At 48.6% G+C, this 13753-nt stretch overlaps 1 protein-coding gene and 1 long non-coding RNA gene across 8 annotated transcripts in view; one reads left to right on the top strand and one right to left on the bottom strand.

Moving 5' to 3' along the window:
• Positions 1 to 13753, top strand: part of LOC120368105 (uncharacterized) — a 70061-nt gene that overhangs the window by 38723 nt on the left and 17585 nt on the right. The window lies entirely within an intron of this gene.
• The window catches only part of ADAMTSL3 (ADAMTS like 3), a 335335-nt gene continuing 331697 nt past the window's right edge, over positions 10116 to 13753 (bottom strand). For 2 of the 3 annotated variants that reach the window (XM_074399945.1, XM_039480064.2), the window contains exon 30: positions 10116 to 13391. In XM_074399945.1, coding sequence (XP_074256046.1) covers positions 13348 to 13391 — 44 coding nt within the window. In that variant the 3' untranslated portion in view covers positions 10116 to 13347. Of the gene's footprint in view, positions 13454 to 13753 lie in introns of all 3 variants that reach the window. The other variant, XM_074399944.1, reaches the window with a different exon arrangement.

The following is a 13753-nucleotide window of genomic DNA, read 5'->3' on the forward strand; positions in this document are numbered from 1 at the left end:
CGTGTGAATTTGTTCCTGCCATTTTGATGCTAGCTGGCTGTTTTGCCTGTTAGTTGATGCAGATTCTTCAATGTGTTGATGCTCTTTACCATTAGGTATGTTTTTGGAGTGGCTGGTACTGGTTGTTCCTTTCTATGTGTAGAGCCTCTTTCAGGAGCTCTTGTAAAGCAGGCCTGGTGGTGATGAAATCTCTGAGTACTTGCTTGTTCGCAAAAGATTTTATTTTTCCTTCACTTAGGAAGCTTAGTTTGGCTGGATGTGAAATTCTTGGTTGAAAGATCTGTTCTTTAAGGATGTTGAATATTGGCCCCCACTCTCTTCTGACATGTAGGGTTTCTGCTGAGAGATCTGCTGTGAGTCTGATGGGCTTCCCTTTGTGGATAACTCGACCTTTCTCTCTGGCTGCCCTCAGCATTTTCTCCTTCATTTCAGCCCTGGTAAATCTGACGATTATGTGACTTGGGGTTGCTCTTCTTGAGGAATATCTCTGTGGTATTCTCTGTATTTCTTGGATTTGAATAATTGGCCTGCCTTGCTAGGCTGGGCATGTTTTCCTGGATAATATCCTGAAGAGTATTTTCCAGCTTGGATTTATTCTTTGTCACATTCAGGTACACCTATCAAACGTAGATTAGGTCTTTTCACATAGTCCCACATTTCTTGGAGACTTTGTTCATTCCTTTTCCCCCCTTTTTCTCTATCTTGCTTTCTCATTTTATTTCACTGAGTTGATCTTCGACCTCTGATATCGTTTCTTCTGCTTGGTCAATTCGGCTTTTGAAACTTGTGCATGCTTCGCAAAGTTCTCATGTTGTTTTTCAGCTCCATCCATTCACTTACATTCCTTTCTAAGTTGTCCATTCTCAGCATTTCATCAGATCTTTTTTCAAGGTTCTTAGTTTCTTTGCATTGGGTTAGAACATGTTCTTTTAGCTCACAGAAGTTTCTTATTACCCACCTTCTGAAGCCTGATTCTGTCATTTCATCACATTCCTTCTCCATCCAGCCTTGTTCGCTTGCTGGTGAGGAGTGTGATCCCTTGGAGGAGGAGAGGTGTTCTGGCTTCAGGTGTTTTCATCCTTTTTGTGCTGGTTTCTTCCCATCTTTGGATTTATCCACCCGTCGTGTTTGTAGTTGCTGACTTTCAGATTGGGTCTCTGAGTGGACATCCAGTTTGTTGATGATGAAGTTTTAAGGGTTATTGCTGAGTTTAAAATGAGGAAACTGAGGCCAGTATAACAAAATTAAATGCAATTTATTCAGCTTCCAAGTGAGGTTCCCTGGTCAGGGGAAAGGGGGCCAGAGAAGTCCTGCTGACTTCCTGGGGTGTGGGGTTTTTATGGCTAGAAGGAACGAGCAACAGCTGGGTGCTCTGATAGGGTCCAGTGGAGCAGGATTGAGATGGGGCGGGCCGCTATTGGTTCGTGGGTTGTTGGATGGGTTTTCCGGTGCGAGAGCTGGCCAGGGTTGCATTAGCTGAAGCCTTCCAAGGGAACCATGTGGCAGAGCTAGGTGCCAAGTGCCAAGCCTGGTGCCGGGTGCAGAGTCAGGTGCTGAGTGCAGGGGTGGGTGTGTCCGACCTCCCAGCGAGGCAACCGGCCTTACATTCCGACCCTTTTGATGATATCGGACGCCGCTTCTTTCTGGCTGCTTCCTACTGAATAGGGGCGGAGTGAGGGAGAAGGGTCAGTTGGCTGGTGCCTTGGTTGGGAGTTGGACATAGGGGTGAAGTAGCATCTGGTTTACGGCCACCCTGGAAATTTCGCTCATGAGGGCTTGTAATAACCTGAGGAAAAAATGGGCTAGCATTAACAGAAGACAGACTACGATGATGGGAGTGATAATAGGGGTTAGCCAGGTAAGCATGGGGGATTGCTACCAGTTGAGAGGCGAGACTGATGCATTTTGCTTCTTGCGGAGGTCCTCTTGGAGGCGATAGAGAGTGTTGACATTTTCTTCCACAAGGCCTGTTTCATTGATGTGATAGCAGCATTGCTCCTGAAGAAACAGACAGGTATCTCTCTCTTCTGCTGTCAGCAGGTCAAGGGCCCACTGGTTCTGGAGAGTTACCTGGGCTAGTGATGTGATTTGTCGCTGGAGGGAGGCCAGGGAGGTGGCCAACGCTTCGATAGCCATGCGAAGCTTGTCCTCTAGTTAAGTGGCTAAGGTGACACTGTAGCCTAGAGCACTGCTACCCAGCCTGGCCGCCACCAGAGAGGATGCTAGAGAGAGACCAACGACCGTTGGGAGGAAGACTGGTCGTCTGTCTTGGTAATTAGGGGAGGGTGGAAGGAGAGATAGAAGTTCGGCCTGTCAGTATACCTCTAACTGCGGGACCAAGGTGACAGACACACAAGGGAAATGGAAGGAGGCATTAATAAATTTAGTTAAGCCGGGCACGGTGGCTCAAGCCTGTAATCCCAGCACTTTGGGAGGCCGAGGCAGGTGAATCACGAGGTCGAGAGATCGAGACCATCCTGGTCAACATGGTGAAACCCCGTCTCTACTAAAAACACAAAAAATTAGCTGGGCATGGTGGCACGTGCCTGTAATCCCAGCTACTCAGGAGGCTGAGGCAGGAGAATTGCCTGAACCCAGGAGGCGGAGGTTGCAGTGAGCCGAGATCGCGCCATTGCACTCCAGCCTGGGTAACAAGAGCGAAACTCCGTCTCAAAAAAAAATAAAATAAAATAAAATAAATTTAGTTAAGGTTACATTACACCAGAAATATTCTGGTAGCATGTAGAGGGAGGATTTTACCTTTACTGTGGTGTTACAGCTGGGACTGGAGCTGCTGGCTGTCTCATAGCAGAGAGAGAAATTATGAGGGTGTACTTGGAACAAGGGGATATCCGTTAAGATGGTGCCAGGTCCTGTAGGTGACTAACAGATTGAACCCGGACCTGAGGGGAACTGCAGCTAAGCGGGGGTTGCTGAGAGAGGCACATAAAAAGCAGTTGATTATATTCATGGCTGTAGTTAAATTTAACATGTTGGCTCCCTGCTGTACTAGAGTCAAGAAAGAGAAAGGTTGAGAGGTGCTGTCTGAGGGTTTGAATTGATTAGTTAGGGTGGCTTCATTTTGCAGGATTGTATGGCTTACAGAACTGAGCTATTCTGTTGCTTCAGAGACGATGCAGGTATAGGACTGGAATATTAGCCATGTTCCCTGAGGGTGGCTCCAGGTATAATCTTCATAGACTTTACCGGACACTCCTGCATCCCAACAGCTGTGCCAGGGGTCGCGGATATTCAGGGCTAAGGAACCATTGCTGAAGTGAGTGAGCATGCAGTTGGGACAGCTTGGAGGCTGTGGCTTGTGAATAACACAAGAGCTATATGGGCACCCACCGTAGGTGGTGTTCCACCAGTGACAGTAGTCCTTAGTTTGGTCATATAGAAAACACAGCCCGTGCCGAAAGTGAAACCCATGATCGCTACTGAGTCCGGCGCTTTTACTGTGCGGGATGAGGATGGAGACAGTAGACCGATGGCCGCCCGTTTGGCAGTTTGCCTGGGCAAGATAATGGGTCCTGTTCGTGGGGCCCTCAGTCCAGGATTCCTGGATGTAGAAGCGCCAAACATATGAGTTGGCCTCAAGAGGAGATATCAGAACTACTGTCACAAGGGGGATCTGAAGGGTTAGGGGGCGATGGGTCAGGGCCATGGGTGAGGTGGAGGCATGTGGGGCCCAGGGATTCAGATTTCCACTGATCATTTTGGGGGCCAGTTTGAGGCAGGACACATGGTACCATGGAGTGTGACCCAGGAGTTTGGCTGCTGTGGGGGTGGTTAGGATAACACTGTGGGGTCCCGACCATCTGGGTTGCAAGGATCCTGGCTTGAGTTCTCAGAGGAGAACGCTGTTGCCCGGTTGGAGAGGCGCCACTGGGTGGGAGTCCTCTGGTCCTGGAACGACAGGGTGGGAGCAGTCTGCGTGCTCCCTTAACAGGTGGCAGAGGAGGGAGAGGAAGGGAAGGTAGGAAGCCAGTGGAGAGGGGTTTACAGGGAGGTTGCGAGAAACCAGGAAAGGCTGGCCGTACAGCAGTTCCAAGGGGCTAAGGTCTGTTGGCCCCCATAGGGTGGCCTGGACCCAGGCCAGGGTAAGAGGTAGGATTATGGGCCAAGAGAGTTTTGCCTCAATAGCAAGTTTGGCCAAATGGTCTTTGAGGATGCTGTGGGCCTGTTCAACTTTATTCGACAACTGAGGATGATAAGGGATGTGCAGTTTCCAGGAGATGTTGAGGGACTTGGCGACTCGCTGGATTACTTGGGCTGTAAATGCTGGACCATTGTCTGACTGGATGGTGGCAAGTAGGCCGGAGCAAGGGATGATTTCTTGAGTAAGGAGGGAGGCCACCCTTGTCTGCTGTCTTCCGGGAGCTGGGGAAGGTAACCTGTAAAGGTATCTACAAAAGTATCAATGCAACCTGTAAAGGTATCTACAAAAGTTAGCAGGTAGTGGAGCTTTTTGTGAGTGAGCATATGAGTGAAGTCAGTTTGCCAGTCTCGGGCTTTTAGGTTGCCACACATTTGGTGAGTAGGAAACTGTGGCCTTAAACCTCCCTCAGGTGAGACCTTAGAGCAAGTAACGCATGCCTTGTGTACCTGCTCAATTGTTTGTTGCAGACCTGGCGAGAAAAAGAGGGGCTGTACAAAGCGGTGTAATGCCTTAGGCCCTATGTGTAAGGATTGGTGGATTTCAGCAATAATTTTAGGGGCCTGTTCCCGGGGAAGGGCGATTCTGTTATTTAGGAAGATCCAGCCCTTATTAGATTCTGTTACTCCTTTTAGTGTAAGGGCCTGTTGTTCTGATGGTGAGTATACAAGCTGTGTGGCTGTGGTAAGGAAGAGAACAGGGGTAGGGGTTAACTTGGCGTTAGTTAAAGATCTTGCTGCTCTATCTCGGGTGATGGCATCATGCTGGGCCCGGTATCCTCGGCAGTGTATGACTGTAACTTCCCTAGGCAATGATAAGGCCTGTAAAAGGTTGGAGATCTGTGTAGCAGAGTCACCGCTCTCTCCAGAGGGCAGAGTGGTAATGGGTAATAAGAAAAGCATATTTTGAGTCAGTATAGATATTTGCTCACTTTCCCTGTGCTAGTGTGAGAGCTCGGGTTAGGGCAATGAGCTCTTGTGGTTGGTTTGTGATGTGGTTCCGTCAGGGAGGTGACATGGCTTAAGGGTGGCTGAATCTGCAACTACCACATAGGCTACCTTTCACCTCCCGTCGGCTGTTATTACTGAATTTCCATCCACATAGAAAGTAAGGTCTGGATTAGGCAGGGGAAAGTTGGATAGGCCCTCCCAAGGTTTGGCAAGTGCATCCGTTAGTTCAGGGCAGGAGTGCGCTGGGGAAGGAGGAAGGGATGGAAGAGGAAGCAGGGTAGCCAGGTTGACTGGGGAAGTAGGGTGAGGGCTGACTGAAGGATTCTCAATGAAGAGCCAGGTGGAACTCCTGTAGATGAGAGAGCCCTAGGTGAGCGAGGGATTTGTGGGAGAGGAGGTCCGTAAGCTGGTGAGGAGAGAACACTGAGATATGCTGGCCCAGGGTAAGTTTTAGGGATTCCTTGGTAAGTTCTATTGCTGCTCCCAGGGTTCACAGGCAAGGCTGCCACCCCCTGACCGTGGGGTCAAGTTGCTTCGATAAGTAGGCTACAGGGCAGAACGCAGGACCCAGGGGTTGGGTTAGAACCCCGACAGTAATGCCCTGTTTCTCATCAGTGACAGATAAAAGGGGCAATTGAGGTCCGGCAGATGAAGTGGGGGTGCGGTGGACAGAGCAGTTTGGAGGGTTTTAAAAACCTGTTTTACAACCTCAGGATGGGAGAGGGGTCCTGTGGGGGTGTCCTTAGCCACCACGTACAGAGGTTTAGCTAGAGAGGCAAAGTTCGGTATCCAGTGGTGGAAAATCCTACAAATCCTAAAAAGGAAAGAATCTGGTCGGCAGTCTACAGGGGCTGCAGTGAAAGAAGTGCCTTTTGGCGATCTGTTGTTAGGCTTTTAGTTTTGGGGGTGAGGCAGATGCCCAAATAACCACCAAGGTGACTGATAACTGCTTTGGAGGGAGATAATTGGTATCCCTGAGATCCGAGGAAGTTAAGGACAGTGGCAGTGTGCTGCTGGGATAGGGAGAGGGACGGGCTACAAAGTAACAGGTCATCCACATACTGGAGAAGGAGACTGGGTTGAAGGGGGCAGGAGCCAAGATTGGCTGCCGAGGCTTGTCCAAAAATGTGAGGGCTGTCTGGGAATCCCTGAAGACAGGCCCATCTAGGTAAGCTGTTGTGACAGGTTGGTGTCAGGATCAGTCCAGGTGAAGGCAAAGAGAAAGTAGGACTCAGGGTGAAGGGGAATGGTAAAGAAGGCATCCTTGAGGTCAAGAACTGTAAAATGAGAGGTAGTGGAGGGAATGTTTGATAATAGGGTGTATGGGTTGGGGACTACAGGGTGGAGGGGTACCACTGCCTCGTTGATAAGGCACAGGTCCTGAACCAGGCGGTAGTTGCCAGATGGCTTTTGGACCAGCAAGACAGGAGTGTTACAAGGGAACTGGTGGGAATAAGTAGTCCTTGAGCTAGCAGGCAGGTGATCATAGGCTTCAGGCCTTGATGGTGGGTCTTCGAGATAGGGAACTGAGGATGTGAAGGAAAGTGGGTAGGATTTTTGAGAAATATCTTAACCAGAGTATGATGTTTGGCCACTACAGGCTTGGAGGTATCCCATACGAGGGGATTAACTTCGTCAGGAGGGATAGGGGGTTGAGGCAAGGAGTTAGGGCAGAACGTGGCATCAGTTAGGAGTGGCAGTAGGAGGTGAGCGGATGATGGGCTTGAGTGTGGAGGGCCAGTGAATTGGAGAGTGGCCCCCACAGTCTGGAGAATGTCTTGTCCTAAAAGGGGGACTGGGCATGAGGGTATAATTAAAAAAGAGTGGGAAAAGGGGTGTCCCTCAAGGACACAGGCTAAAGGATGGGTTTGATTAGGACAGGAAGGCTTGCCATTAATTCCCATGACTGAAACCTGGGAAGGTATGCTAGGTCCTCAGTAGGAAGGCAATACAGAATAGGTAGCCCCATATCCACTAAGAAGGAAATGGACTTACCGGCTACCTGCAGCGTTACCCTGGGCTCGGCAAGGGTGATGGGGGTCTTCGAGTCTGGGCTGTGTCAGTCATCCAGAAAGCCGAGAAGTTCAAGCAATGGGATTGCTTCCTGCAGACTGGCCTGCCCTCCACATAGAGGTGCGGGGGGTGGGCCTGTGGTCCAGGACAGGCAATCACGGTGCCAGTGTCCAAGCTGTATGCAGTTTGGGCAAGGCTTGGTAGGTGGTCGGGGACATGGACACTGACGTGCCCAGTGTCCCTCCTGACCACACTTGAAACAGGGCCCAGGCGGAACGCCTCCAGAGTTCTTGGCTGGTTTCGATGGATACCCTCCACCAGGCACCTGGTGTGCTGCCAGCCTCAGAGCTGCCACAAGAGCTTGGGTTTGGAGGCTTACCTTTTGCTGTAGGTGGGCCTGGCGGGTGGCCTCAGCCTTTTCCTCTCAGCTGTTAAAAACTTTAAATGCCATGTTTACCAGGTCTCGTATGGGAGTTTGGGGGCCCTCCTCAGCCTTTTAAAGTTTCTTTCTAATGTCAGCTGCTGACTGAGTGATGAAATGGGTGGCTAGAACTATAGCCTCTGATAAAGAGGCCGGTCCACCCGGTTATGAAGGATCATAGCATTAATCAGTCAAGGAAGGCAGCTGGGTTTTCAGTAGGACCCTGAGTTACAGCTAGTGCTCGACTTACAACCACGGTCGGGAACGCAGAACGGGCATAACACGTTTTGGTCGTAAGTTGAGTAGGCTATATGTACAGTTGAAATGATGCACGTGGAGATGGTAGTGCTGCCGGAAGCTGGTCTGCATTGTTGTACACCCAGCTGGGCAATGTTTGCGCTGCCAGATGCGGAGCAGTCGTGGCTAGCGATTGTGGTCATAAAGTGGAGTGGTCGTAAGTTGCATAGGTCGTAAGTCAATCAGTACCTGTGTTTCCCTTATCATAATTAACTACCTTTTGGGCTGCGCTTTGCATGCCCGCTAGGAGGCACTGTAGCATTTGGTCCCGGTGGTGGTGGCCATCTTGACTGGTTTGATAATTCCAATTAGGGTCAGCCTCTGGGACCACAGCCGCACCTACTGGCATCTGATTGTTTGTGAGATGTGCCTGATCAGCGTGTGCCCAGGCTGCCGTAAGGATGCGGTCACACTCATCTGGAGTGAGGGAGGAGGACAGAATTATGTAGGTATCATGCCAGGTGAGGTCGTAAGCCTGGGTGAGGTAGCGGAATTCTTTGGTGTAAGCAGTAGGATTGGTAGAAAATGACCCTAGTCATTTCTCAATGGCTGATAGGTCAGAGAGGGAGAAGGGAACATGTACTCGGACAGTGCCTTCTGTTTCAGCAACCTCTCGGAGAGGACAAAGGAGGGAGGTTTCATTGTTAGGGGCACAGCGCGAGTGGGTGTGAGCACTAACATGGCTAGGTTGGAACCAGGAAGGGGAAGAGCTGGAGGGGGTTGAGATTCCGCATATGACAGAGGATTTGTGGGTTGGGCGGGAGGAAAGGACAGTTCTTTGGGCGGGTCGGGGTCGGAAAAGGAGGAGGATGGTGGAGGGGCTGAGGGCGGTGAGGGTTTCTTTGGCCAGGAGTACCTGAGCAATGGTGCACGAGGAACAGAGGGTGGGGCAGGAGCGAAGATGCCAGAAGGCCTAAACATAGGGGACCTCTGACCATTTACCATTTCTTTGACAGAAATTGTCTAAATTAGTTAGAATGCCAAGATTGAAAGTTCCCTCTGGTGGCCACTTGGACTGGTTGTCCAGAGGATACTGGGGCCAGGCCACAGTGGAGAGAAAAAGCAGCCTTTTCTTTTTTATGGAGAGGCCCAGCTTGGGTAAATTTCGGACTAGACATCGCAATGGCAACTTGGGGTCTAGGCGGGACTCCTGATTACCCATAGTTCCCTTTCTGTTGTGGGATAGTCAGGAGTGAGGAACGGCGTCCTGGACCACAACGCCCGACTACCGGAGGTTTCGGGGAAGGACAGGAGTATAGGGACGTCTCCACAATATTCCTGTCTTCTGGAACGGGTGAGCAGGGGCACCGGGACATCTCCGTGAGGCCCACAGCTCAAGATGGGGAGGAGTCCCTGACACGGCCACAAATACGGACAGGGTCTCCTCAGATCGGAGCAAACAGAGGATGGGGTTATGGACAATAGGAGTCTTACTGAGTAATGGCTACAGATGATTGGAGAAGTGGCGGCTCCCTGATTCACCTTATGGTAGAGGAGTCACTTTCCCTGGGGGTTGGGGGGGGTCTTTAACTCCCCCTGGGATTTTGGCACCACTTGTAAGGGTTATTGCCGAGTTTAAAATGAGGAAACTGAGGCCAGTATAAGAAAATTAAATGCCAATTTATTCAGCTCCCAGGCGAGGTTCTCTGGTCCAGGGAAAGGGGTCCTGGGGTGTGGGGTTTTTATGGCTAGGAGGAACGAGCAACAGCTGGGTGCTCTGATTGGGTCCAGGGGAGCGGGATTGAGACGGGGTGGACCGCTATTGGTTGGCGGGTTGTTGGGCGGGTTTTCTGGTGTGAGAGCTGGCCAGGGTTGCATTAGCCAGAGCTTTCCAAGGGAACCATGCGGCAGAGCTAGGTGCCGAGTGCTGAGACTGGTGCCTGGTGCATAGTCAGGTGCTGAGTGCAGGGGTGCAGGGGTGGGTGTGTCCGACCTCCCAGCGAGGCAACCGGCCTTACAGAAGTTATTTCTGTTTTAGTTTTCCTTGTAACAGTCTGGTCCCTCTGCTGTAGTACTGCTGAGGTCCACTCCAGGCCCTGCTTGCCTGGGGATCACCTGCTGCAACTGCACAACAGTAAGGGTTGCTACCAGTTTCTTCTTCTGTTGTCTTTGTCCCAGAAGGATACCCGCCAAATATCAGTCTGATCTCTCCTTTATGTGGTGACTCTTTGGATATATGGGGGTCAGGGAGCTGCTTGAGGAGACAGTCTGTCCTTCATAGGAGCTCAAGTGCTGAGCTGTGAGCTCCCTTATTCATTCAGAGCTGCTGGTCAGGTACTTTTAGGTCTCCTTCAGCAGAACTCATAAACCCGTTTTTTTCCCAGGTGCTCTGTCCCAGGGAGTTAGGGCTCTATATATGAGTTTCTGTTGTGCTGCTGCCTTTTTTTCAGGGCTGCCCTGCCCAGCAGGGAGGCAGCCTAGTCACTGTCTGCCTGCAGAGGCTTTGCTGAGCTGCTGTGGGCTCCACCCAGCTGCCATGTGAACTTCCCTGCAGTCCTGTTTACATGGGTGTAGTTAGAACTGCCTTGGCAATGGTGGCCCACCTCTGTAATGGTGGACTTTCTCTGTAATGGCAGGTTGCCTTGGCAACGGCAGACTACCTCCGTAGTGGGGTGCCTAGGTAATGGCAGACACCCCTCCCCGACAGAGCTGGACTGTCCTCGGTTCAGCTGTGCTTGCTGTGAAACTCTCAGCCCAGAGCGTTTCCAGTTGCTGTTTTTGTTGGGGGTGGGACCAGCTGAGCCTGATCACCTGGCTCCCTGCCTCTGAGTCCCCGCCTCCCCTTTTTTTTTTTTTTTTTTAGTTGAACGGTCGTCTCTCTCCCAGGTGTTCCAGTCGCCTGTTGAAAAGGCACCGGGATCTGTGTGATTTCCCGTGTGGTGACTCACTGCGCCAGCTGAAACAGCGGTGCTGAGATTCGTGGCATTTTTTTGCCCGGGAATCTCCTGGCCTGGCTCTCTGTTTCAGTCCCCTTTTTGATCAGATCAGTGGGTGACTGTGCCTTCCCGGGGCTCCAATCGCTAGCTAAAAGGGCAGCTGGACCAGTGTATTTTGTATGGAGAACCGCAGCACCAGGGTGCCGGCAAAGCAGCCACGCCGGCGAAAACAGCCACGCTGGTGACCCGTGGGGCTCCTCCACCTGGGAATCTCCTGGTCTGTGGGCAATAAAAATCCTTCTGGAAATGTGGCGTCCACTCACCCTCTGCGCTTTCACTGGGAGCTGCAATCCTGAGCTGTTCCTAGTCGGCCATCTTGGATCATCCCTCAAGATTCTTTTAAATGTGATTCTCAATACTAATGAGTAGAATCAGGGCATTAGATCTGCTCTGAGTCTTGTAATCCACACTCCAAAGGACAGTCCAGGGAATCAAACCTGGACTACTAACAAGGTTGAGGTTGCTCTTAGACTACTAACAAGGGGACAGCCAAGATGACAAGACCCAAGGCTACCATAAAATAACACACATAAGCTGCCTACATTCATAAGGATGCCACTAAATAATCAAGGTAAATTTATTTTTGAATTACATAGGGATCATGAAAGAGGACCATTAACTCTGTTATAAAAACAGTAGTAAAATACAGTACACAGGAATGCCATTTGAATGACAACAATGAAAGTAAAATAGCAAATGAAACATAGTAACTTTTAACTTTAAATACAAAGTGAAGCAATTTAATAAGAAATTTTGTTAATAAGAAAAATATATGTCCCATGTCTTTATTACATACTGTACAAAATAAAATATTGCACCTTTCATATAATAAATATATACAAAGAGTATGTTACAAATGAACTTTCTTTTAATTTAATAACCTTCAACATCAGATGTGATTGATGATTAACAACTCATGGGCTGGTGTGTCCTCCTCACTTTCCCCCATCTATTCCCAGTCACCAAACCCTCCACATACAGTAGTGCTCATCCCAGTGTCAGTGAGGCTGAAGTTAGAACAAAAGAAACTGCATGCTCAGGATATGGTAGAAAAACTCAACAAGTTTTTCCACAGACATATCCTAAGCCAAAATTCACTGTTTAGTTATTACTGACCAGGGACTAGGCCCAGCACAACCTGCTGCAGGTAACTTTGTAGCCAAGAGGCTGCAGGCAGCAAGTGTACAGGCAGCTGAGACCCTGATAAAAGAAGTATGACCACTTATTTGGCCTTATGTGCCATTTAAAGTCATAACTGCTGGTGTACAGGGAAAAGACCCTATAACGAAATCAGCTTCAGAATTTACAATTTAATGCTAGCCTGAACCCACTTCAGCAACAACGTTTACTCCAAACCTAACCTCCTTCCTGACACTATCACTAACACCAGCACTGGCCCCAATTTAAACCCAGTCCAACCCTGACCTAACCTGGTCCTAACCCTTAAAGCCAACTGTAACCTGAACCTTAACTTCCTTTCTCAACCTAACTCAATTCTAGCTCTAATCCTAAAACTAAAACCACCCCTTACCCTTTTCCCCAAATCTTAAAGCAAATCCTGACTCCAACCCCTGGTCCTTAGAGTAACTTCTAGCCTAACCTAATTAACTTTGGATTTACTGGAAAATCAGCTCAAAGCAATTATTTACTATAAAAATTATTTTCAACTATTGTGTTTCTTATTTGGATTACTGTCATATAAATTTTCCAAAATAAAATCCTCAGGAACACTACTTTATGCATAAATTAAGTCTAATAAGGCTTTGTTTTTCTGTTTGTGTGCAATAGAATGGTGCTTAGAAAAAGTTTCATTCACAGTTCTTAAAAGAAAGTTTTGAATATAATTCAAAATCAGTAGAAAAGGTTAATGTTCCCTCTTCTTTGACTTCCAAGATGCCTCATTTGGTCATAGATTTCTGTAGTTGTACAAATGATAGTAGTATCTACTCTGTGTTTTCTTCCCTGGGTGTTCTAAAAGCAAAGACAAGATGCCATCCCTCTGTGAATCCTTGGGTCAGTCCGTGTGACAGCCTATACAGAAGGAAGTTCTCTTTTTCACAGACTAAACTTAAAGATCTTTGAAAATGCCATTAATGCCAACATCTTAACAACTACGGGCCAGAGCTTCCAAAATGTGAATACCTTATAAACCTGTTGAAAACCTACAACTCGAGAGAAGAGGAAGGCATCAGTCACTGTGTTTCCCAAGTTTTTAGAATGTATCACTCTGTGCTAGTCTACAAATCACAGGAAACAGGCAGCACGTGATGATGTGCTCATCATGTTGGCAATTTCTTGATTTGACAGACATGATGAGCTCCCAAGCGCAGTGGCATGCATACTATGGTATTTTTGTTCATCCTTGAATACATCATTTAAAAATAAAATTGGAATATAAAACTACCATGGGAAAATTTCACTTTACATCTGAACAGTGGTGTTTTTGCTTCAACCTCTGTTTGATCCATAGAATCTACTTTTAAGAAATACATGTTTTTGAATGGACATGGGGAAAAGAGCTTTTATATTCTACTTTTATCTTCGCAGCAGCATCATGACCCCTCCGAAGGCTTATCGCTCTCGACGTGACTGGCAGCACCTTTGTTTGTAGGGGTCTAGGGAACACAAATTAACATGTTTTATAAACATACAGTACGAGTTGTGTCTGTGCAGTCTCCTGCAAAAAAGAAAAACCAATCTATAACATACAGCTTATTAAAGACCTACTTAAAAATTATTTTACTTTATGATAAGCCATAAATTGAGATCACAGAGTGAGATGAAGAAAGCAGTTTTGGGTTAGGGCCACTGTTTTGTACTCGGGTCAGAAGTGCACTGGACACCCTTTCAGCCCAGTCAAGTGACTCTCACTGCTCTCTGCGCCCTCCCAGCCCCTCTGGCCCATGCTGCTCCTTTTAGTGCTCAGAGCAGCAATAATGCAGGGTCATGAACTCTTTGAAAAACTTATGAAAGGTAC

This window comes from Saimiri boliviensis, chromosome 5 (assembly GCF_048565385.1).
Source record: "Saimiri boliviensis isolate mSaiBol1 chromosome 5, mSaiBol1.pri, whole genome shotgun sequence".
Taxonomy (NCBI): Eukaryota; Metazoa; Chordata; class Mammalia; order Primates; family Cebidae; genus Saimiri; species Saimiri boliviensis.